Here is a 23,209-nt window from a genome sequence, read left to right on the forward strand (position 1 = left end):
GCACGTTGGTAGGAAAAAATAGAAAACTAATGTATGTTGTAAATGATGTGACTGGTGTTAATGTTTAGAGAGAGAACTGAGCATCCTTGTAGAAAATAATTGAATGTATTTTATATATATATTCAGCAAGCAATTATGGAAGTCAATGATATTTGGCTTTATTTGCAAGAGAATTTGAGTATAAGAGAAGAAAAGATCTGGTACAATTATGAAGAGACTAAGACTGTATATGGAATGTTAAAATGTCATAAAAACTACGCAGGGGAGGGAGAACCCCGTATGCAAAGCCTCAAGCAGAACATGGGCTTGCAGCAGAGGACCAACATACAAAGCGGTCATTGGCATCTAGTAGCTCTTTCTTTCAAATGCATCCTAATGCGTTTTCAAATAATGAGAACGTGAGTTGTGCAGGTAAAAATAATATTGAGAACATGACTTGAAAAGAATCCTTGAAAGTCGGTCTGGAGGTTGTAGACTTAGTTCAGAGTGGCAAATGACCTGTGAAACCTTTTGTGCTCCTGCCCAGTGCTAGTAGTGAGAAGAAGGCATAGCTTGGCTGGTGGGGATCTTTGATGATGGATGTTGCTTTCTTGTGCAATGCTCCATGTAAATGTACATAATGGTGGAAAGGTCTTTGCCTGTGATGCCTTCACTTTCTGTCCACTGGTGTTTCCATACCAGTCTGTGCATGTTCAACCAGCTAGGATAATTTCCACTGTGCATCTATAGAAGATTGGCAAAGCTTTTGCTGAGGTCAAATCTACACGAACTTCTAAGGAAGTAGAGGCACAGCAGTGCCTTCTTTATGACAAGAGTTATGTACTAGTCCTAGGACTGATTTCTGATTTGTTAACACCAAGTAATTTCAAGATGCTGACCTTCTTCACCTCAGTTTAATGAGGACTGGCTCATGGACATGTGGCATGGTAGTCAGCAGCAAGATGATTTCCAGTAGTTCTTGCTGACTGTTAAGTTACTCAGCTTCGTTCCCATATTTATTCTTCAAATGATTCATATCTATATTAACATCTAAGACATGTAATGTTAAAAAGACCATCAGTAAGAACTGACTAAGAACTAAGGTGAAGATTTACTGCAGAGATAGTAGTTGTCCCAAAAATTATACAAAAGGGTATTATGGTAAAATGAATTTCTGCCTTAACCGGAGCTGGAGACAATTCCTTCCATTTTGAATAAGTCTTCAATCTCAAATGATAAATAAGAATCCACTCTATTTTATTTAAATTTCTTCTTCTTAGTTACTCGGACAGAAACAGGATGTTATTACCCTTTACAAGATGAAATAAGGTAATCAGGATAAACTGTCAATCTGTATTATGAAGAAAATTCATGCAATCTAAAGATATTCTTATTTGGAAATGTGAGTGCCATGCTTTGCTTTGAGGTGTTGAAGGGCACAGCCTTCTCTGTGTACTGCATACACTTAACCCTGGAGGATGCTCTGGACCACTAAGATTAGACTAAGTAAGTGTCTTTATGAAGAAACAGGGCAACATTTCTGAGGGACTAGCTAGAAGGAGCAGAAATCAGGTCAGCATGTCTGTGTTATCACAATAAAGCAATTTACTTGAACATTTTCATATAAAAATATCTAAAATAGATCTGGGAAATTTCATCAGGGTTCTCTGTAGATACAAAGCCTTCCCAACTGTGGGATGATATTAGTTTGAGTACATTGCATAGCAATGCCACCTGCATAATTTTTAATTTTGTGCATATTGTTTAAGGACTATGCAGGGCTTAAGAACTGCAATAGCTCTTACCTGAAATTTTGATGCCTGCTCGAACGTTAAGAGGCCATTACCAGACAACAACGGAGTACAATGCAGCCATTATCCTTAAGGTAGGTTCCTGTTTTATATTTTCATTTGTTACTGACCCCTATATCACATGGTGAATATCCTCATTGACCCCTGTGGTCAACTCCCATGAAATTCAACTCATAATACCGTCTCACCAACTCCTGGCAATGGATATTTTCCTTGTCCCCTGCCTCCCGGGTTTTGATATTTAATCCTCTGGGTCTCCCTTCCTCTGCAGCTTGCCCAATGATCATCTCAGCAGTCACCCTAGCACTCCCCACAACAGTTTTCCCTTCTTGGCCAATGCTAATCTTCTCACTCTGTATTTGTCCCCAATTCCTTTCTCCCTTCTCTACTGGTTCCTTGGTTTGGACTCACTGTGATCCTTTATCCTCTAATATAAAATATGTGGGTGAGAATTTCAATAATCAATGAGTAAGAGAAGGAAATTCAGTTGACATTGTTGTTCAAGTGGAAGTAGATGGTATTTGTGAATGAAGGGACACAGAAGCAAAATACTCACCCGGGGTAACAAACCACTTGTTTCTGCATATGAAAATCACTGGGTTTGTTAGTAAAGATACATGGTCCACTTTTAACCTAGCAAAGAGTTAATGTATACAGTTTCATTCAAAGGGAATGTAATTTCTGATTTCAGTTCTGTATCATGGTAAAAGGTTTCAAAAAAGCTGATAGGTGAGATTTAAATTTGTAATTGTCAGTATGGAGTTTGGAAGGGAAGGCTAGAGATTTGGTAGAGAAAGGACCCTAGAATCATTTATTAAAATGACATAAAAGAGGATGTGTAATCTGCAATTTAATGGGGATGGGGTTAAGGCACAGGAACTGAGTTTGATTGGAAGATGAGCTCAGAGAGAATATGCACAATGTCAAGAACAGAATGATACTGGGGCAGGGCTAGAGTAGTGGGAGTCACAACTTTGCTTGTTGAACTATAGGTAGGGGTGGGATGATGCAGCACAGGGAACTGAATGCATGTTTCCTACTACTTTTTGACAATAAACTAAATATGGTTTGGGAAGTAAAGCTGACATATTATCCTTGCAGTGATTGAATTGTTCTAAAGTAAAACTTGTAATAAATAATTTCAAGTTTGTTCTTAATTGCATAAACTATCAGAGTGTTTACCTTTTCTAAAATAGTACTCCAGCCAATGTCACTTCTCAATTTTGTTGTTTAATTATAATGGGGTACAGAAACTATAAAATCGTATTAAAGAATCAAGAGAACATTAATTAAGGTTCATAATTCTCTACCTTATAATTTGACAGACAATATAAATATAAAGCACCTTCACCAAATTTCTTTTTCTATATAATATATATTATATATATTTAAACAAAACCAGTACATGGAAGTGATACTTGTAAAACAGCCTGCTTTTTCAGCAAACCTACTATAGCTAAGTATATAAGCAGTAGGACAGTTATCCAATATAAAACAGCCATTTAAAGACGGTATCTACCAGCAAATAAGATTTCGTTTTTAAATCTATATACCCGAGTTGCAAAATTTAGATAATTCCAATGTTTTCACATTGCACTTCATTTCTTTGTGAAAGCAGCAATTCTAGTACCAATCAGTTTTATCAGTGGTACATCAAAAGGACCGTTACAGTAGTATGCAATACGTTTCAGTGATACCTACATATACAATACCATAACTGATATGTTGTCAAAGCTATTTGTTTTAGAGGATAAAAATGGCTTTGCTGGAGAAGAATCCCTCAAAATGACTGATAACACAAATTTGCATTCCCAGAAACAAATATATTCTTAGCAAGTCTGCAAGTTTTACACAATCACACAGCCCTTAGAATAATCAATATGCCTTAAAACACATTTTGGTCTTAAATGATGGTATAATCTTAAATACATATTTACAAACAGTATTTCATCATATTTTCAACATTACTGTTTTGAGAGCAAGTTTGCCTTCTGTTGTGTAATGCTTTAGTCATTATTGGAAAAACAGAATTTAAGTCATTAAAGTATATTATCAAATAACACCAATTGGCAAGAATGTTTTAAATACTTTTTAGACACAGGTTTGACCCTCTCCTCAAGGCATTATATATTGAAGTACAATGGTGCCTGTAACTGACCCTCGTGCTTTGCTTTAAGCAGTATTATGAAAGATAGTCTTTTACACTGCAGTTAAAGATATATTGTTATAAATTATCTAGAATTACACTTTACTAGCCAAATGGGTGAAGTTTGATTTTAAAATTTTACTTCTGTATTACCTTTCATTTAAAAGGAATGTGATTCATTAACTCTCTGGTCTATAGTGATGTGTATTTTTATTTCATTCTCATGGACTGGAGTATACAAATCTTTGCTGCTCTAGTCCAAACCTCAGAAAATAATATTGAACACCTTATTGTTTATTACTTATTAGAAGTTAACATTATGCATTCCTGCACCTGTGTAATAATGTAGATTTTGTTTACATTATGTGCTTAGAATATTAAATAGCCTCCCTGATTCAATATTTCTGTAATTTTTTTTAATTTTGAAACAATTTATCAACTTCACTTTGAATCATTTTTCCCCTTATCCAATTGTTATTAGTTATTTTGAAGTGGAAAGCTTATGGACATGTACACATTATTTTTGGAAACTTGTATCTCTCAAAATTTTCAAAAGGATTTCCTTTACAAACAAACCCTTAATAAAGGCCTTTGATCATAGAGTAATGAATGCTGGAAATACGCAGATCATTTCAAATTCATTTACTAGTAACAATTTGGAAGATTTATATAAATGACAAGAACTTCATATTTTTATGACAAACTATTTTAGGCAATCTAATGTTAATGGGCAGTAACATTCCTAATTTAATATTAACATGCAAGTAATCCATTGCAAGCTACAAAATAGTTAATAATGCAGTACCATGCAATGAAAACTGTAAAAGGAACATTTACATTAGTATGACAATTTTTCTATTCTGGAATTATTTTGGTGTTAAACTGCTGCTTGGCAATGCTTTCGCTTACTGTCCTTCAGGTGGCAGTTGGCGTGCCACTTCCTTGAACTAAATTTCTTTTTTTCTTAACCAATTCTGATCAACGTTTTGCGCTTGAAGGGTCAAAATGTCTGGGTAAGATCTTTCTTGTGGAACAATAACTATTCCCTGGATGCTCCAAATTGTAAGCATTATTAAGATTTTAAATCTTATATCAGTAGTTGTAGATAGTACAGAGATGCACAGATTCAATGATCATCACTGTTTCAGTGTATATTCTAGACTGATAGAGTATATATACACAACGTTTGTTTTTCGGATGATGGTTACACAGGATAAACAGACTTCTTGGCAAATCAGAAGGTGGTTTATGTCCTAACTTGTACTCCAGTGCACATCATTCATAGAGCTTTGATCTATCCCTACCTCATCCCAGTCCCTGCTTTGCCCGAGTAGCCATTTACCATCTTACGGTGTTAGTTAAATGAAATCTTCACTGTCAGTATGGCTTTACTGACTACCTTTGCTAAAAGACCACAATTAAAATAAATTACTTGGAGACGTATTAAATAGAATTAACAATCTTTAAAGTGCTCATGACATTAAAGCCATACATATCAGTGTATGCAGATTTTTTGATACTGAAAATTGATGGCTGCAAAAGATCTGTGAGGTAAGAAAAGATAGCAAAATTGTGGCTAGAATTTGTAGTTTGGGCATCAGTATTCATTGTATACTTGTTACAGGCTACATTCATTGTATGCCTGACTGATGTATTGTCTCAGTCACTTTCTGGGGAATTCAGACCACTGTTGCTGGTCTGCGAGCCATCTCTGCCTCCAGCTTCACCATCTGCCGCATCTCTTTTGCCTGAGGATGAAAAGAAGATCATTCTATTTTACAATTTTAAAATGACAACCTAAGAGTTAAAGTAAATGCTTCTTTTGAAATCACCAAACATTTCAGGTTTTAGATATAGCAGTGCAATTATAACACTACAATATTTCTTCCTAGCCTAAGGAGTTCTTTACTTCTCAAGACTAGGGTTCATAATGTTATATACATTATCAGAAACTAAATTGGCAACAAAATAGGATTTAAGATTTATTTCACCCAAGTAATCACCATTAAACATAGGTATATAACCAACAATAATCACATATGATATTTATCATATCTTTGAATAGAGTATAGCTATTAAAAGTTCATTATATATTTTTTACAGAAAACTTCATTTGGAAATAACGTTAAAGGACACAACATCATGCGCTGAAGTGCCTGTATTGTGCTGTAATGAACTATGCTCCATGTTCCATGAAATGTTTATCATTCTGTGAAGCTGACAGTAAGTTTACAATTTTAACAGTGTAGATAAGCACAAGAATCATTAAGTTACTTATAGTGAGCCAACTGCACTGTACACAGGTGACACTGTGGATTTCCAATTAAATCAATTATTTACAAACAAGCTCCTCTTTAAAATACACAGAAAATCCTATTCTTTGTTGCACAAGGTTTGAATAGTTTTTTCTTACAGGCTACTCAGCCATAATTGAAACCTATATGGCTGTTACAAAGATATAGTTACATGCAAAGTCTTTGAAAAGTTAATTAGACATTGCTTCGGGGTTTAATAAACCATGAGAATTCTTGAAGGTGATGGGCTACCCAGTTAGTTTGATGATTCTAATAATACTGGGAAAGGTAGATTTCTTGAAGATATGGAAGTTTTCTTTCAAGTAACACCACTTATTATTGACCCTCCGCAATTACTGCAATTTTGGGCCACTGTTATAGACAGAATTGAAAGTCAGAAGTGGAGGACAGCTCCCCTCTAATAAAAGAAGATGAATACTTGCCCCATACTGAATATAGACATCATCATTACACATCAGCTGACTAAGGACAACATTAATAAACTGTTAAAATACTGTCCTTGATCCGCAGTAACACTGGGTTTCTATAAGTCATTTATTTGGGTCTGACTCATCACAAACATGGTTTTCATCAGGAACTGAAGTGCATAGGAGCCTTTGATGGTACTGACTAAACTGGATTGGATTATCACAGATTGATTACATTCTATTTCATTTGTGTTCTCATTCCCTGACTTGTCCTTTTTGAAAATTATTTGAGTATTCTATTGCCATTCTGCTGAAGAATTTGAATACAAGAACACTCAGAACTGACAGCAGCGATAACTTAAAATTACTTCACATTTACCTCAAATAAAACCCAGTAATCCTATTCCCTTCCTCCTATTTCACAGAACATAGACAGCACAGTACAGGCCTTTTGAACCATGTTGATGTGTCAACCTTTTAACCTACACTAAGATCAATCTAACCCTTCCCTCCGAATGAGCCTCCATTTTCTGTCATCTATGTGCCAATCTAAGAGTTTCTTACATGTCTGTAATGTACCTGCCTCTACCAGCACCCCTGGTAGGGTGTTCCATGTACTCATCACTCTCTCTGTGGGGAGAAAAACTTACCTCTACCATTCCCCCCAGAGTTCCCCTAATTACCTTAAATTTATGCCCCCCCCCCAGTATTTAGCCACTTCCAGGAAAAAGTCTCTTGTCGATCCACTCCATCTGTGCCTCTTATTGTCTTGTGCATCAAGTCGCCTCTCATGCTCCTTCACTTCAAAAAGTCCTAGCTCACTTAACTTATCCTCATAAGATATGCTCTCTAATCCAGATGTTCCAATGTGAATAACTTCACACTTTTTCAGGTTAAGTATCATCTGCCACTTTTCAGCCCAGCTCTGCATCATATCAATGTCCGCTGTAAACTTTGACAACCTTCTACACTATGCACAACTCCACCAAAAAACCTTCATATATCATCTGTAAACCTACTAAGCCATCCTTCCACTTACTCATCCAAGCTGATTATAAAAATCACAAACAGTAGTGATCCTAGAACCGATTCTGCAGAACTCAATGGCCAATGACCTCCAGGGAGAACACGGTCTATCTACAACCCACCTGCTGCCTTCTGTGGGCAAGTCACTTTTAAATCCACACAGCCACGTTTAGCTGACTTTCCCATGCCTCCTGCCTTTCTGAATGTGCCTATCATGAGGAACCTTATCAAATGCTTTAATAAAATCTATATATACTATGTGCTTTGTCACATCCTCAAAGAATTAAATTAGGCTTGTGAGTATGACCTCACAGAGCCGTGCTGACTATCCCCAATCAGACTAAACTTCTTCAAATGCTCATAAATCCTGTCTCTAAGAATCTTCTCCCATAATTTGCTCACCACTGAAGTAAGCCACACTGGTCTATGATTCTCAGAGTTAACCTCACTCCCTTTCTTGAACAAAGGAATAATATTTGCCACCTTCCAATCATCTGATACTACTCCTATTGCCAGTGAGGACAGAATGATTACGTGCAGCAATCTCTTCCCTTGCTTCCTATAATAAACTCACCTATCTTTTGTCCAGTCCTGACGACTTATCTATCCTAACATTTTGCAAAAGTTCTAGCGCATCCTCTTTTTTTAACATTGACATGTTCCAGCATATCAGTCTGTTTTATGCTGTTCTCGCAAACATCAAGGTCCCTCTTACTGGTGAATATTGAAGCAAAGTATTCATTAAGGACCTTCACTACTTTCTCCCCCTCCTTGTATATGTTTCCTCTTCCATTCCTGATTGGTCTTACCATCAATCTAGTCCTCCTCCTGTTCTTCACGTATGTGTAAAATTTCTTAATCCTACTTGCCAAGGCCTTCTCATGCTTTCCTTCCAGCACTCCTAAGTCATTCTTCAGCTCCTTCCTGGCTACCTTGTAACTCTCTAGAGCCCCACCTGAACTTTGCTTCCTGAACCTTCGGTAAGCTTCTTTCTTTCTGTGACTAGATATCCTACATCTCTTCTGCAGGCATTGGATAGGGTCCAGAGGAGGTTCAGGAGAATGATCATAGGAATGAAAGGGTTAACATATGAAGAGAATTTGATGACATGCGTTCGAGTTTAGAAAAATGGGGGTGAGGGGGATTCTCATTGAAACCTCCTGAATATTGAAAGACCTAGATAGAGTGGATGTTTCCTATAGTGGGGGAGTCTGAGCACAGCCTCAGAATTAAGGGATATCCATTTAGAACAGAGATGAGTAAAAATATCTTTAGCCACAGGGTGGTGAATCTGTGGAATTCATTGGCACAGACAGCTGTTCAGGGCAGTTCACTGCGTATATTTAAGGTGGAGGTTGATTGGTTTTTAATTAATCGGGGTGTTGAAGGTTATAGGTGGAAGGATGGGGCCGAGAGGGATATTAAATCAGCCATGATGGAATGGCAAAGAATTGATGGGCCAAATGGCCTAATTCTTCTCCTAGATCTTATGGTCTCTTGTCAACCATTGTTTCCTTCCTCAATGGGCAAACCTATCTACAACCCCATGTAACCACTCCCTTAAAAATGTCTACTTTTCCATTGTCCATTATCCCGAGTATATCCATTCCCAAGTTATGCGCCCAATTTCCTGCCTAAAAGCAGAATAACTCCCCCTCTGCCAAATCAACACTGTCTGCTCCTATTCCTGTCCTAAGCTATGGTAAAGGTCGTGGTGTTGTGGTCACTGTCTTCAAAATGCTCACTCTTTCCTTCTACACCTGCAATTTTTTTCCTCTTTCACATATGCCAATTAAACTCTGTTTTGGTTCTTTTTTCTATGAACATACACTACAGGTAATTTACAGAATCTACATGGAAAGAAAATGCAGCAACTAGAGGAAATACAAGTGGTCAAAGGAAGAAGTTGAAAATTCCTCCCAGTCACCACCTGTTGTCAGGATCAGCAACAGGGGGCCTTGGATTCTGAGACAGAAGCATCAACTGTTGCACCACCAGGCCTGATAGTGAATAAAAATAAAATCTAAGTTGCAATGGGTGTACCCTTATAAAGACAGGTTTGGACGCTTACACAATAACTCAGAACTAATTTGGAAGTTATCTGTCTGAGTAACTTTAATTTATAGGAAGTTTGAGATTAGCCACATAAAATTCCCGAGAATATATGGGACAAAAACAGGAAAATTAGCTTTGTGGCAACCATTACTCTCTGTGAAGCATTGCATTTAGGGACTTGGATTAAGCAGTTGCTGACAAACAAACCTGCTCCACAAGTATAATCAATACCATAGATGGAATGTAGTAAAAGATCTGAGAGATAATCGCCAATCCGTTTGTTGATGAGATGCTATGATCAGCTAGGAAACTGAGATAAAAGCAAAAAATGCACCAGAATAGATGAAAGGTTATCAACTTAAAATGTGAACTGTTTATCCCTCCATGGCTATTACTTGACCTACTGAGTGTTTCAAGCATTTTCTGTTTTAATTTCAGGCTTCAAGCAATGAACTGACAATTGATGCCAGAACTTTTCTCAGTCTATTTTAAAGAATTCTGTTGGACAATTCCACAACCTGTGACTTGTCCTAATGCACAAGTCATGGGGAACTGTATCAACTACTTGTGCAGTTAGTATGAATCATGAGGTTGTCTGTAGCCTAAAATTCACTTATTTTGCTGCAAGTCAAGTCAGTACTCACTTCCCAGAAGCAATTGTAATGGCCACATCAACCTTTCATACACAACAATAAGGCTTACAATATACTGCAATCAGTACTACCCTTTGAAGCCATGGATACTCAGATCAAGGTAATGTACTCTAAACCCTGCAGTTTAACATTGTGACCACTCTCCATTAAAATGGACTTTATGTTCTTTCTTGTAAAAATTGTGTAATGTATGTTTTTCTTCTGAATGTGGCTTATCTGAATCTATGTACCTACCTGTAGTGATGCTCCTGCAAGTAGGCTTTTCATTGCACCTGTGCATATGGTAATAGACGTGACCTTCTATTATTGTACATTAAACACAGGCACAATGAAATGCAAACATTTAGACAAGCAGCAAATTTTGAGGATCTGAATTGGGCCAGGACCATTTGGAATGCGGGCTGCTTACGGTTTCAAACACTGTGATAGTGCATTAACTATTTCCTGTACACTAAAGAATGCGTGGTCAAGTTCTGCTGTAACTCCATCTGCAAGTTTGAAGATGATACTTCCATAGTGGGCCATACCTCAAATAACAATGAGTCAGAGTACAGGAAGCAGACAGAGGGCTTAGTAACACCAACCTTTCCCTCAATGTCAGCAAAACAAAGGACCTGGTCAGTGACTTCAGGAAGTGGGTTGGTACACATGCTCCTATCTGCTTTAATGGTGTTGAGGCTGACAGTGTTGAAAGCTCTAAGTTCCTAGAAGTGAACATCACCAATAGCCTTCCCTTGTCCAACCACATAGATATCACGGCCAAGGAAGGTCACCAACACCTCTAGTGTAAGACAGCATGACAAGGCACTTCAGTACCTCTACTTCCTTACAAGTTTTCATAGATTTGACACACCACCAAAAACCTTGACAAATTTCTATATACACACTGCAAAGTATCCTAACTGATTACATCATGGCCTGGTATGGAAACACCAATGCCCAGCTATGGAAAAGCAGTGGATACAGTAGTCCATCACAGGCAAAACACTTCCCACTACTTATTGAGTACCGCATGAAAGCAGCATCCAGGTCATGCCCTTTTCTCAACTACTATCATCAGGCAGGTGCCTTAGGTCCCACAACAGCCAGTTCAGGAACAGTTATTACCTCACAAAATCTGGCTCCTGAACTGGCATCGATACCTTCATTCACCACTACTCTAAGCTGATTCCATGGCCCACAGACTCATTTCTAAGCATTCTTTACAACTCATGTTCTTAGTATTATTATTTGCAGTTTGTCTTTTTTGCCTCAGTTGTTAGTCAGTCTTCATCTGCTTGTGTATAATTTTTCATAAAATTCTATTGTATTTCTTTTTTTCTTCTAAATGACTGCAAGAAAATGAATTTCCAAGTAGTATATGGTTACATATACATACTTCGATAATAAATCTTCTCAGGAGGCTGAAGAAGTTTGGCATGACCTTGTCAACACTCATCCGTTTTAAATGATGCACTGTATAAAGCAGCCAATTTGGATGCTCAGCGGCTCAGCCTGGCAACTGCTCCACATGTGATCGCAAGAAATCGCAGAGTTTAGACACAGCTCAGCACATCACAGAAACCAGCTTTCCCTCAATGGACTCTGTCCATACTTCCTACTGCCTCAGTAAAGCAGCCAGCATAATAAAAAAAAACCCTAGCCACCCCGAACATTGTATCATCTTCCGCCATCCATTGTACAGAAGAAACAAAAGCCTGAATGCATGTGCTACCAGGCTCAAGGACAGCTTCTATGCTGCTGTTTGAATGGCTACCTAATACGATAAGGTGGACTTATGGCTTCACAGACCATAAAATATAGGTGCAGAATTAGGCCCATCAAGTCTTTCATCACGGAGGATCCAATTTTCTTCTCAGCCCTAATCTCCAACCTTTTCCCTGTATCACTTCATGCCCTGATTATCAACCTCGCCCTAAATATATATAATGGCTTGGCTTCCACATCTACCAGTGGCAAAGAATTCCACAAATTCACCATTCTCTGGCTAAAGAAATCCCTCCTCATCTGTTCCTCTATTCTGAGACTGAGTTCTCTGTCTTAAGACTCTCCCACAACAGAAAACATCCTCTCCACATCTACTCTATCAAGGCCTTTCATCACTCGAAAAGTTTCAGTAAGGTCACCCTTTATTCTTCTGAATTCTAATGAATACAGAATATGATCTACCTTGTTATAAGCTTGCACCCATTGTTCACTGTACATACGACAATAATGTATCAATTCAAATTACTATTTTTAATTTCTGTTTTAAGACCCTTAAGTTCAATCATGGACTAAAAGATGCAATTCATATGAAAAAGAAACTTTCTTACAGTTCCCATAACAAAGAAAATAACTTGCACTGATGGTTGTAACTTGTGTCAATGTTCTTGCAGGTATTATGAACTTTATTACTTCTACTCTCCTTTTGCTCTTAAGATCCCCCCTACAATATTGTACGACTTTAAATGATTTTATCTGGGACAGATTTTAGCATAAAGTTCATCATCTGTTCATCTAAGTACCAATAATTACAGCCATTTCCATCACATAACTAAATATGTATCTAGGTCAGAAAAAAATTAAAAAAGGGAAATGACAAGCTGGACTAATGTTCAAGTAAATTACATAATAAGGCATTTGAACAAATTACATAAAAGATAATGATGCAGGTTTGATCTATTGGGTACTCAAACTATTACTATTTCCATGATGCTATGATTCATTTTACCCATTTTATTTCCTGAGAATCATTTGAAAATATTCCTGTTACCATGGCATAGTTGAATTATTCTGACATCGAGCAATCAGACAACAGCGACTATATTTCAGGTATGTCTGAAAACAATCTAATAGTACAAATTGTACAAATTGTGCAAATACTGTTAGCATGTAAACATTTTGATTTATGCAACTCAAGTTCTTATGAGGCTTATAATTCAAAGCAGCTTGTTTTACATTTTAGAAATTCCATCAGATCATGCAATGTCTCCTCTCTATTAGATGTAGGCTGTAAACTGAAGCATGGGGAACTATTCTGTGCTGCTAAGTTAAGATACGCAGGCTAAATCCTTTGTGCTGTTAAATTTTATAGTGTGTTCTGGACTCCGAGAATGCAATGCATATTAGACAAGTCTCTGCAAAGAATGGGAAAACAATCAAATGAAATGGTCTTTAGGTATAATATGACCAGGGAAGTGGATTTCAAATGCATTTGTCCATTTCAAAGAGAGCATTCTTACTTGGAATGGAAGTGTTTGAACTAACTACCTATGTTATCACTGTCAAGATGCTCATTGTTCTTCCTTAATTGTTCAATGTTCGTGTTAATGAACTTCAGTATGAAAAGGTTTGTATTGTTTATGTGCATGCCAGAATTAAACTGATTAGTGAAAATATTTCTGCATTCATGATTACAACAATTTTAGTATGCTTTGGACAACGACCAGAATTATGGAGGCAATGTGATAAGAGAACTTCTACAGGTGGAACTCCAGATGCTTATCCATCTACTCCCCACACTATAATGGGAGATTGGAAGAAATGTTACTTTTCTTACACACAATCCTGTGCTCTTGAGTACAGTTTTTATTATTGGTTTCTTTGTCATGCAAAACTAATGGTTCCTTAATTCAGACGTGTTTGTTGTGAAGAAGGAATTGATTTTTCACTTTGTTGATAAACTTAACAGTCTGCACTGGCAAACAAACTTAGAGGGTAATATTTAAAAATAACTATTACCTGTATGCCAAATTTTAATCAATGCTAATCTGCTTATACAATGATATTATTAATGCTACTTTAAATATATTTTATATGGACATTAAATAAATGCTATTAGCAGCTTTTCCAAAGCTAGCATATTTTTCCTACATTGTTTAAATGACACTTTTTTTTCCTTGCAAATTTGGTGTTGGGCTGAACATTCTGCGTGAATAAGATGAAATGTGCCTTAGTGCCTGAGATGAATGTATAAAATGGCATATGATTGATTGTTTGTGACTTCAGATAATATGTGGGTGAATAATACTGGGTGATTTAATGTGCAGATGACTGTGCAGAAGAGATGGTGGGTGGATGCATCCAAACATACTAATTTTAAGCTCTGTAATGAAAAGCAACTGCCATAAACTGTCCCCTTTCTAGCCCACCCTCCCCTACCTCTGGAAAGCTGAACAAAGACCCTGGCTTTCTTCCTCACTATGTAAAACAACAGAGCATTTTTAAGTAATCAAGCCTGGTGGTATATTTTTATGAAATGTGATAAAGGGAACCTGTAGAAACAAGTATGTTTAGCAGTGCTGCAAAAATGAATTATTCTCCTGCCACTGAAGTGAAAAAGGGGTGGTAAATTTCTAATGACACATTTATCTCCAACTTCACTCAGAACAATATAAGTGGCAGAAGGACAGAAGGACAACAATGAGTTATGCTCGGGCAAATAAGGCTGTGTTCTGTGCAATATTAACCTTTACCCAAAAGACCAAGAAAAACTTGTTCATCTACCTTGAGGCCTCCGGTGATCAAGGGTTGACCGTGAATGTTGCATCCTGGCTGATACACAAACCAGGACAGTATGGAATAGATGCAGACTACTGCCCGTTCAGCAGGCTCCCCCTCTCCACACAGCTGATGAATCCAAAGACCGATACAGTTCATCCACCTTACTATGATTTATCACTCAGTCTATTTGTAGTAACTATCTAATGTGCACAAGCTATTGATCTATTTCTGCTATGTAGTAACAATATTTAACAATAGGTGGCAAAATTGGTGTCCCTAGAGACTGACTTACAGACACACAGCACAGAAATTGGCCCTAAAGCCAGTTGGTGCATGTAGACCAAAAATCCCATCTCACCTTGTTCTATTTCCTTGCATCTGGCCCATATACCTCCACCTTTCCAATTCACGTACCTGTCCAAATACCTTTTAATTCCCTCAACCACCTCCTCTGGCAGTTTATTGCACATACTGATCAATTTCTGGGTGAAAAAATTGCCTCTCAGTTTCCAATTAAATCTCTCCCCTCTCATCTTAAACCTTTGTCCACTAGCTTGTGATTCCCCAAGCACAGGAAAAAGTCTTTGCACATTCATTCTATCTTCCCTTATAATAAGACCTTAAGATATAGGAGCAGAAACAGCCCATTCGGCCCATTGAGTCTGCTCCGCCATTCAATCATGGGCTGATCCAATTCTTCCAGTCATCCCTACTCCCCTGCGTTCACCCCATACCCTTTGATGCCCTGGCTAATCAAGAACCTATCTATCTCTGCCTTAAATGCACCCAATGACGGCCTCCACAGCTGCTCGTGGCAACAAATTCCACAAATTTACCACCCTCTGACTACAGTAATTTCTCTGCACCTCTGTTCTAAATGGACATCCTTCAATACTGAAGTCATGCTCTCTTGTACTAGACTCCCCTACCATGGGAAATAACTTTGCCATATGTTACACACTCCCGGAAGATCACCCATCATTCACATATAATCCGATTGTCCTCAACTGCTCTGCCTCTCTCCATAACTCAGCCCTCAAGTCTCTACATCTTTGTAAATCTCCTCTGCACTCTTTCCTGCTTAATGGCATTGTTCCTATAGCAGACTGACAAAAACTTAACACAATATTCCAAACGTGGCCTCACCAATATCTTGTATAACTGCAACATTACAACACAATTTAAAAAATCAGTGCCTCAACTAATGAAGGCCAATGTGCCAAAACTCTTCTTTGCCACCCTGTCTTATCTGTGACGCCACTTTAAAGGAATTATGTTCTTGTACTCCCAGGTCCCTCTGTTCGACAGACATTCTTCAGGGCCCTACCTTTCTCTGTGAAAGTCTGACCAAAATGCAACAGCTGCACTTATCCAGATTAAACTCCATTTGCTATTGCTCAGCCCACTTACCCAGTTGATCATGATCCCTCTGTAAGTCTTGATAGACATCTTCTGCCAGAAATGACACTGCCTCTGTTAAGTGTTATCTGCAAACTTACTTTACCATACCTTGTACATGACATCAAAATCATCGTTGGAGATGAAAATAGCAATGGGCTTTGCACTGAGCCCAGAGGAACACCACTATTAGTAAGCCTCCAATACAAAAAGCAACTTTCCACCATCACCCTCTGTTTTCTACCATCGATTCAAATCTGTATCCAATTAGCTAACTCTCTCTGAGTCCCGTGTGATCTGACTTTCCATAGCAGGCAACCATGTGGAAACTCATCAAAGGTATTACCCAAATCCATATAGACCACATCTACTACACTGCCCTAACTGACCTCCTTGGTTAATTCTTCCAACAACTAAATTAAATTAATGAGACATGATCTCCCTCGCACAAAGCAAAGCTTGACTATCCCCTTGACATTGAAAGAAATCAAGCACAGACATCTGCTACTCATTAGAATTGGAGTAGAAATCATACTGGACTCAAAGAGGCATCCTAACAAAAAAAAGAGGTAAAATTCAGGTTGATTCAAAAAGCATCTATTGAAAGGTGAGAGTCACCAATTCTAAAACCAATATCCTTACAAGACAAATTTTGCTGTCCAAGAAGTTTCCATTTTTACAATAATCTTACCATAACCCATTTAATTCTTCTCAAATTCCCATAATCTACAGCTCACCTACATACCAGGGGTAATTTACAATGGCTATATAATGTACTAGCCTGCATGTTTTTTGAGAAGAAGCAGTAAATCACAGCACCTAGAGGAAACAGTCACAAGAAGACCCTACAAACTCTGAATAAGCAGTACCAGAGGTCAAGAGTCACTGGGGCTCCAAGGCATTAGGGTTTGCAATACAGATGGTTTTCCAGGAACACAACCCATCCACAAGATGGGGATATACTTAGTTCAATAAAATGAGAAACGATTTATAGACAAGCAAGCTGAAGCATTCAAAAGTGCTCACGGAATTTAGAAAAAATAAAATCCACAAAAAATACAAGAACACATTAGTCGTTCATATGACCGTAAGACATGGGAGCCATTTCAGCATGGCTGATCCATTTTCCCCCTCCGTACCATTCTTCTGTCTTTTCCCCATAACTTTTCATGCACGGACTAATCAAAAACCTATCAACCTCTGCCTTAAATACACTGGCCACCTGAGGCAACCAATTCCACAGATTCACCACACTCTGCCCAAAGAAATATCCCTCCATCTCTGTTCTACATGGACATCCCTCAATTCTAAGGCTGTGTCCACTGGTCTTAAACTCACCCATGAAAGGAAACATCCCCTCCAAATCCACTTTATCTAGGCCTTTCACTAGGTTTCAAGGAGATTCCACTCCCCACCCCCATTCTTTTAAATTCCAGTGAGTACAGGTCCAGAGCCCTCAAATGCTCTTCATACTCGTTCAACCCTGGAATCATTCTCATGAACCTCCTCTGGATGCTCTCTAATATCAGCACATCCTTTCTTAGATAAGAGGCTTAAAACTGCTCACAAGATTGCAAGTGACGCATCACCAGTGCTTTATAAAGTCTACATCTTCACATCTATATTCCATTCCTCTCAAAATGAATGCTAACATTGCATTTGTCTTCCACAAATCCAACTCAACGTGCAAGTTAACATTTAGGGAATTCTGTACAAGAACTCCCAAGTCCCTTTGCATCTTATATTTTTGAATTTTCTCCTCATTTAGAAAATAGTTTACAGTTATTAGCTTTTATTCCTTTTACCAAACTGCATGATCATACACTTCTCAGCACTGTGTTCTACTTGCCAATTACCTGCCCAATCTCCTAATCAAAGTCTTTCTGCAGCCTCCCAGCTTCCCCAACATTACCCCATCTTCATATCATCCACAAACTTGACTCCAAAGCCATAAATTCCACCATCGAAATCACTGACATGTAACTTAACAATAAGCTTTTCCAAAAACTTACACCTGCGGAACACCACTGGTCACTGGCAACCAACCAGAAAGGGCTCCTTTTATTCCCACTCTTTGCCTCCTACAAATCAGCCAATCCTCTATCCATGCTAGCATCTTTCCTGTAACACCATGGGCTCACATCTCATTAGCCAGCCTCATTTGCTTGTCAAAGGCCTTCTGATAATTCAAGTACACAACATCCACTGATTCTCCTTTGCCTATCCTGCCTTTACTTCTTCTTTTGGGGGTATCTATCCTGTACCCGCCGAAATGTTTCAACTTTGGCCAGCTCCTCTCTCATGTCTCAATAATTCCTTTTACTCCACTGTATTACTGATATATCTGACTTTATGTTCTCCCTCTCAAACTGCAGGATGAGTGCTGTCAGATTATGATCACTGCCTCCTAAGGGCTCCTTTATCTTAAACTCCATAATCAAATCCAGTTTATTACACAACACCCAATCAAGAATAGCCTTTCTCTTACTGGGCTCAACCACAAGTTGCTCTAAAATGGCAACTCGTAGGCATTCTACAAATTCTCTCTCTTGAGAACTAGCACCAACCTGGTTTTCCCAATCTACCCGCATATTGAAAATCCCCATGTCGATCATAACATTGCCCTTTTGACTTTCCTTTTCTATTTCCCGGTAGAATTTATATCCCATATCCTGGCAACTGTTTGGAGACCTGTGTATAACTCCCATCAGGGTCTTTTAACCTTTGCAGTTTCTTAACTCTACAAACAAGGATTCTACATACTCCGATCCCATGTCAGCTCTTTCTAAGAATTTGATTACGTTTTATTTTTAGTCAACAGAGCCAGCCCAACCCCTCTGTCTACCTGACTGCCCTTTCAATACAATGTGTATCCTCTCAACTATATCTTAAGCTCTCAACTATGATCTTTTTTCAGCCATGACTCAATGATGGCCACAATGTCATACCTGCCAATCTGTTAACTGCGCAGTAAGATCATCTGTACTCTGTATACAGTGTGCATTCAAATATATCACCTTCAGTACTATATTCATTACCATTTTCGATTTTGTCCCCATGTTACACTGCAAGTCATCCAACTGACTGCAATTTTGTCCTATCATCTGCCAGTTTTATCCTGACAAACCTGAACTTAAAAATCAACCATTGAGAAACAGAACAATATAATAAAAAGCATATGCATAAAAAGGAAAAACTGGGAATATGCTTTATTCTGTCAAATTTTATTATGTTGGGCAATCATAGAATGCTAAAATAGTAAATACTCTAGTATTTGTTTGGCAGATATGTGTAAAGTGAGATCAGAGATTATATAACCACATTTAAAATTAAGAACCTAAATCAATCAAACTCAGGTATTTTAATTATATCAACAATTTTTAAAATAATTTTGAAAATAGTTCACAGAAACACTTAATAAAAGGTGCAGTTTCACAGAATAAAATATCCATGTTTAAGAAAGGGAAAAATAGCATTGTTACATATGTTTAAACCTATTACCATAGTTAAACCAGTTAGGAGTACAAATAATGAATCCCATTTAATGGTGGGGAAAAAAAGATAAAATACTTTAATTGTCAACATGGATTTCAAAAGGATATCCATAAATTATTTAAATCATTAACCAGAATTCATAGAAAATATATTGCAGTGGATGCCACTTATTAAGATCTCCAAAAGGCCTATAATAAGGTGCAATGCAACAATCTAATGAATAAAATGATAGCAGGTGGAATTAGAGACAGGAATAGCTAGATAGCTTCAAGTCAGAGAGAGATTGGGGTTACAAGATGACTATTAATTAGGACAGGCTAGAATTCAGGGCCAACAAAGACCAGCATCTTTGGTTTTACAGACAGGAAAAAATTGCCTAGAGATTGGATTTCTCCTCTTTTGGTGCTCTCATAATTGTACCTAACTCTCACACTGCCCTAGGATGACTAAACCAAACCTAACCAAATCTTTCATTACTCAAGCCTTCCAATCCAGCCAACATCCTCGCAAATCTTATATAGTGGAGATAGTCAAATATTTGACAGATCAAGGAATTAAGGGTTATTGGAAACTGGCACAGAAGAGGAGTTGAGGGCAGGATAGATGAATCATTTAGAATGGGGGGCAGGTTTGAGACATTCATGTTCCTGTGAAACACAACATACTAAGATAGGCACACACCCGTACATTACGATCATTATTAAAAATAATCCACTCAAGATGGCTCCAAGTTTCAGTCTCTGTAGGGTCGTGAGGATGGTTTGGAGGGCAGAGAGAGGAGTTAAGGGTCTGGTTTGGGGTCAGGCTGGGGTCCAGGCCTTCACTCCACATTCAAAGGCTGGTGAGAATGTGGACAAAGGACATTTGTGGACAGATGTTGAGCCGACAAGTGCAGTGTATGAAGACTAGTGGGGATGAGGACTGGTGCCACCCCTACCCCTACCCCCCACCAGGAAGTGAGTGCCCCGCGGGATCAGAAAGATTGGAGGTCCTTACGGGCAGGAGTCACAAGCGCTGGTGACCTCCTAGGTACATGAGTTGGAGAAGCTGGAATTCAAAGCTTAGAGTTCAAGGTCTACTTTAATGAGTCTGGAGTTTGAGGCCATGAGTTCATGGTCCTGTCATTAGGAAGTCCTGGGATCACCATAAAAGATCAGAGTCCGATAGCTAAAGACCAAAAGTCAGTTGGAAGTCTAGAAGCCGAGGCCTGATGTCCAAAGCCCTGGGTCTGCAGGACCACTAGGGCAATCAACGTGTGTGAATGAGTAGGTGGATAGATGGGAGGGAGGAAAGGGACTTGCTTTGTTGTTTGGTTGTTTAAGGCAACTGACATTTCACTGTATGTTTCAACATACATGTGATAACTAAATGAATCTGAATTTAAAAGATACAAATAAGGAGATATTGGCCAGTGGAATTAAAATGTTGGCAATGCTGCAAGCAGGGCCTGCGATTGAGTGTGTAACTGCCTGAGGGTTCATGTGGACATTAAACAAGTGTTAGTGACACACACAATATTCTGGAGAAACTCAGCGGCCCAGGCAGCATCGATGGAAACAAGTACAGTTGACATTTTAGGCTGAGGACCTTCAGCTGGACAGGAACAGTAGGTGATGGCCAGGAATGATGCAGACCAGAGTATTTCACAGCCAGGAAAAAGGAATGGTAGAGTGACAATGCAATCCAACATTTCTCAACACCCTTACTCTACTCATCTTGTGCTACACCAGCTCAGGAAGAGACTTGTGAATGTGCTCCTGGAGAAGGTACTGAGCCGTGGGTGGCTTATAATTGGAGAGCAAATGTTCTCTGTGGGGATTGGGAGCAGGACCTTCCACAACTGACTGGCACTGGAGCAAAAAAATGGAACTACTGTACTGAGTTGATCATGTAGGGAAGTTCACCACAGAGAGCCCCAACACCTTGGGCCAGCAGTGATCTATCAGAGACAGGAAAGAGTGGGGAGGTATGAGTCAGGACCTGGTTTCTGGGACATCATTTAGCTCTGGTAGACACGTGGCTGGAGGTCGGCAGGTGTTGGAAGTGCACTCCCCCAGAGTGCCCCCACCCCTGAGAGGCAGGAGAAGCCGGTGCTGTTGGGTGCCAACACCATCTGCTGACTCTACCTTGTGGAGCCATGGTTCATGCGTGACTTCAACTGGGGCATCGTCAGGTCGAAGTGGGTAAAGTACGTAAAATGCAGGAGGAATTCAGCAATCTATGAAGGGGAATGGAGATCCCTCCTCAGGGATGGAAGGGGCCAGAAGCCAGAATAAGGTACTGGGACAGAGAAGAGTACAAGTTGGCAAGTGATAGGGAAGGTGGGTGAGGGGTTTGGTGTGAGAAACTGGAAAGGGTAATGGACTGATAAATAACAAATCTAATAAGAGAGGGCTGGCACCAAGGAATACAAGGAAGGAGAATCAGAGGGAGGTGATGGGAAAGTGAGAAGAGAACAGGTCAGGGGGGAGTAGTTAGTAAAGTTAGAAAAACTGATGCTCATGCTATCAGTTTGGAGGCTACCCAGACAGAATATGAGATGGTGCTCCTCCAACCTCAGACAGCTCTCATCATGGTAGTAGAGCAGGCCATGTACAGACTTGTCAGTATGAGAATGAGAAGTCGATCCTGACTTTTGTGGTGAACACAGCGAGGGGGTTCAAGGAAGCAGTCCCTCAGTCTGCGTCAGGTCTTACCAATGTAGAGGAGGCTGCACCAGCTACAAGAGATGACCTCACTCAGCTGGAAGGACTGTTTGGGGCTGTGAATGGTGGTGAAGGAGGTAGTGTAGGGCAGCTATAGCACTCTACACACACTTGCAGGGATAAGTGCCAGGAGTGAGATCAGTGAGGAGGGATGAGTGGACAAGGGAGTCACTTAGAGACACAGATCCTCAAGGAAAGCTGAGGGGGGGGGTGTGGGATAAGGATGTGCTTAGTTGCAAGATCCCATTGGAGATGGTGGGAGTTACAGAGAATGACGTGGTGGATAAGGAGGCTCGTGGGGTGATAGGTAAGGACAAGGGGAAGATGGCGGGAGGATGTGACGGCAGATGTGAGAGAAATGGAGGAGGTCAGGTGATGGTAGTGGAAGGGAAACCCCATTTTTTGAAAAGATGAGTCCATCTCGGACGTTCAGTAATAGCGCAGGAATCATCAATACTATCTGGTAAACATACTCTCCAAGGTACTGAAAAACCAGCAGCTCACATCTGGCGAGGGGGAATGCCAAGTTCCTGTAATAGAACCAAATCTAAACTGCAGCATTTCACCGATGGAAGCACCTCTCTAGAATGGCAGCAACAGTTTCATTTGTATGCTGAGCCATGGGATCCGTTGACCCAATAGCTGTTGCTGATGAAATCAGGGACTACCACTGGGCCTACAGATTGAAGAGTCTGTGAACCACAACTATCAGTTCTTGCAGCCTCATAATTGCA

At 39.2% G+C, this 23,209-nt stretch overlaps 1 protein-coding gene across 6 annotated transcripts in view; it reads right to left on the reverse strand.

The window, feature by feature from the left end:
• Positions 1-3,000: 3,000 nt before the first annotated feature.
• Positions 3,001-23,209, reverse strand: part of LOC132403024 (1-phosphatidylinositol 4,5-bisphosphate phosphodiesterase beta-4) — a 542,946-nt gene continuing 522,737 nt past the window's right edge. For all 6 annotated transcript variants that reach the window (XM_059986236.1, XM_059986232.1, XM_059986233.1 and 3 more), the window contains one exon: positions 3,001-5,684. In XM_059986236.1, coding sequence (XP_059842219.1) covers positions 5,596-5,684 — 89 coding nt within the window. In that variant the 3' untranslated portion in view covers positions 3,001-5,595. The remainder of the gene's footprint in view (positions 5,685-23,209) is intronic.

Source organism: Hypanus sabinus, chromosome 12 (genome assembly GCF_030144855.1).
Source record: "Hypanus sabinus isolate sHypSab1 chromosome 12, sHypSab1.hap1, whole genome shotgun sequence".
Taxonomy (NCBI): domain Eukaryota; kingdom Metazoa; phylum Chordata; class Chondrichthyes; order Myliobatiformes; family Dasyatidae; genus Hypanus; species Hypanus sabinus.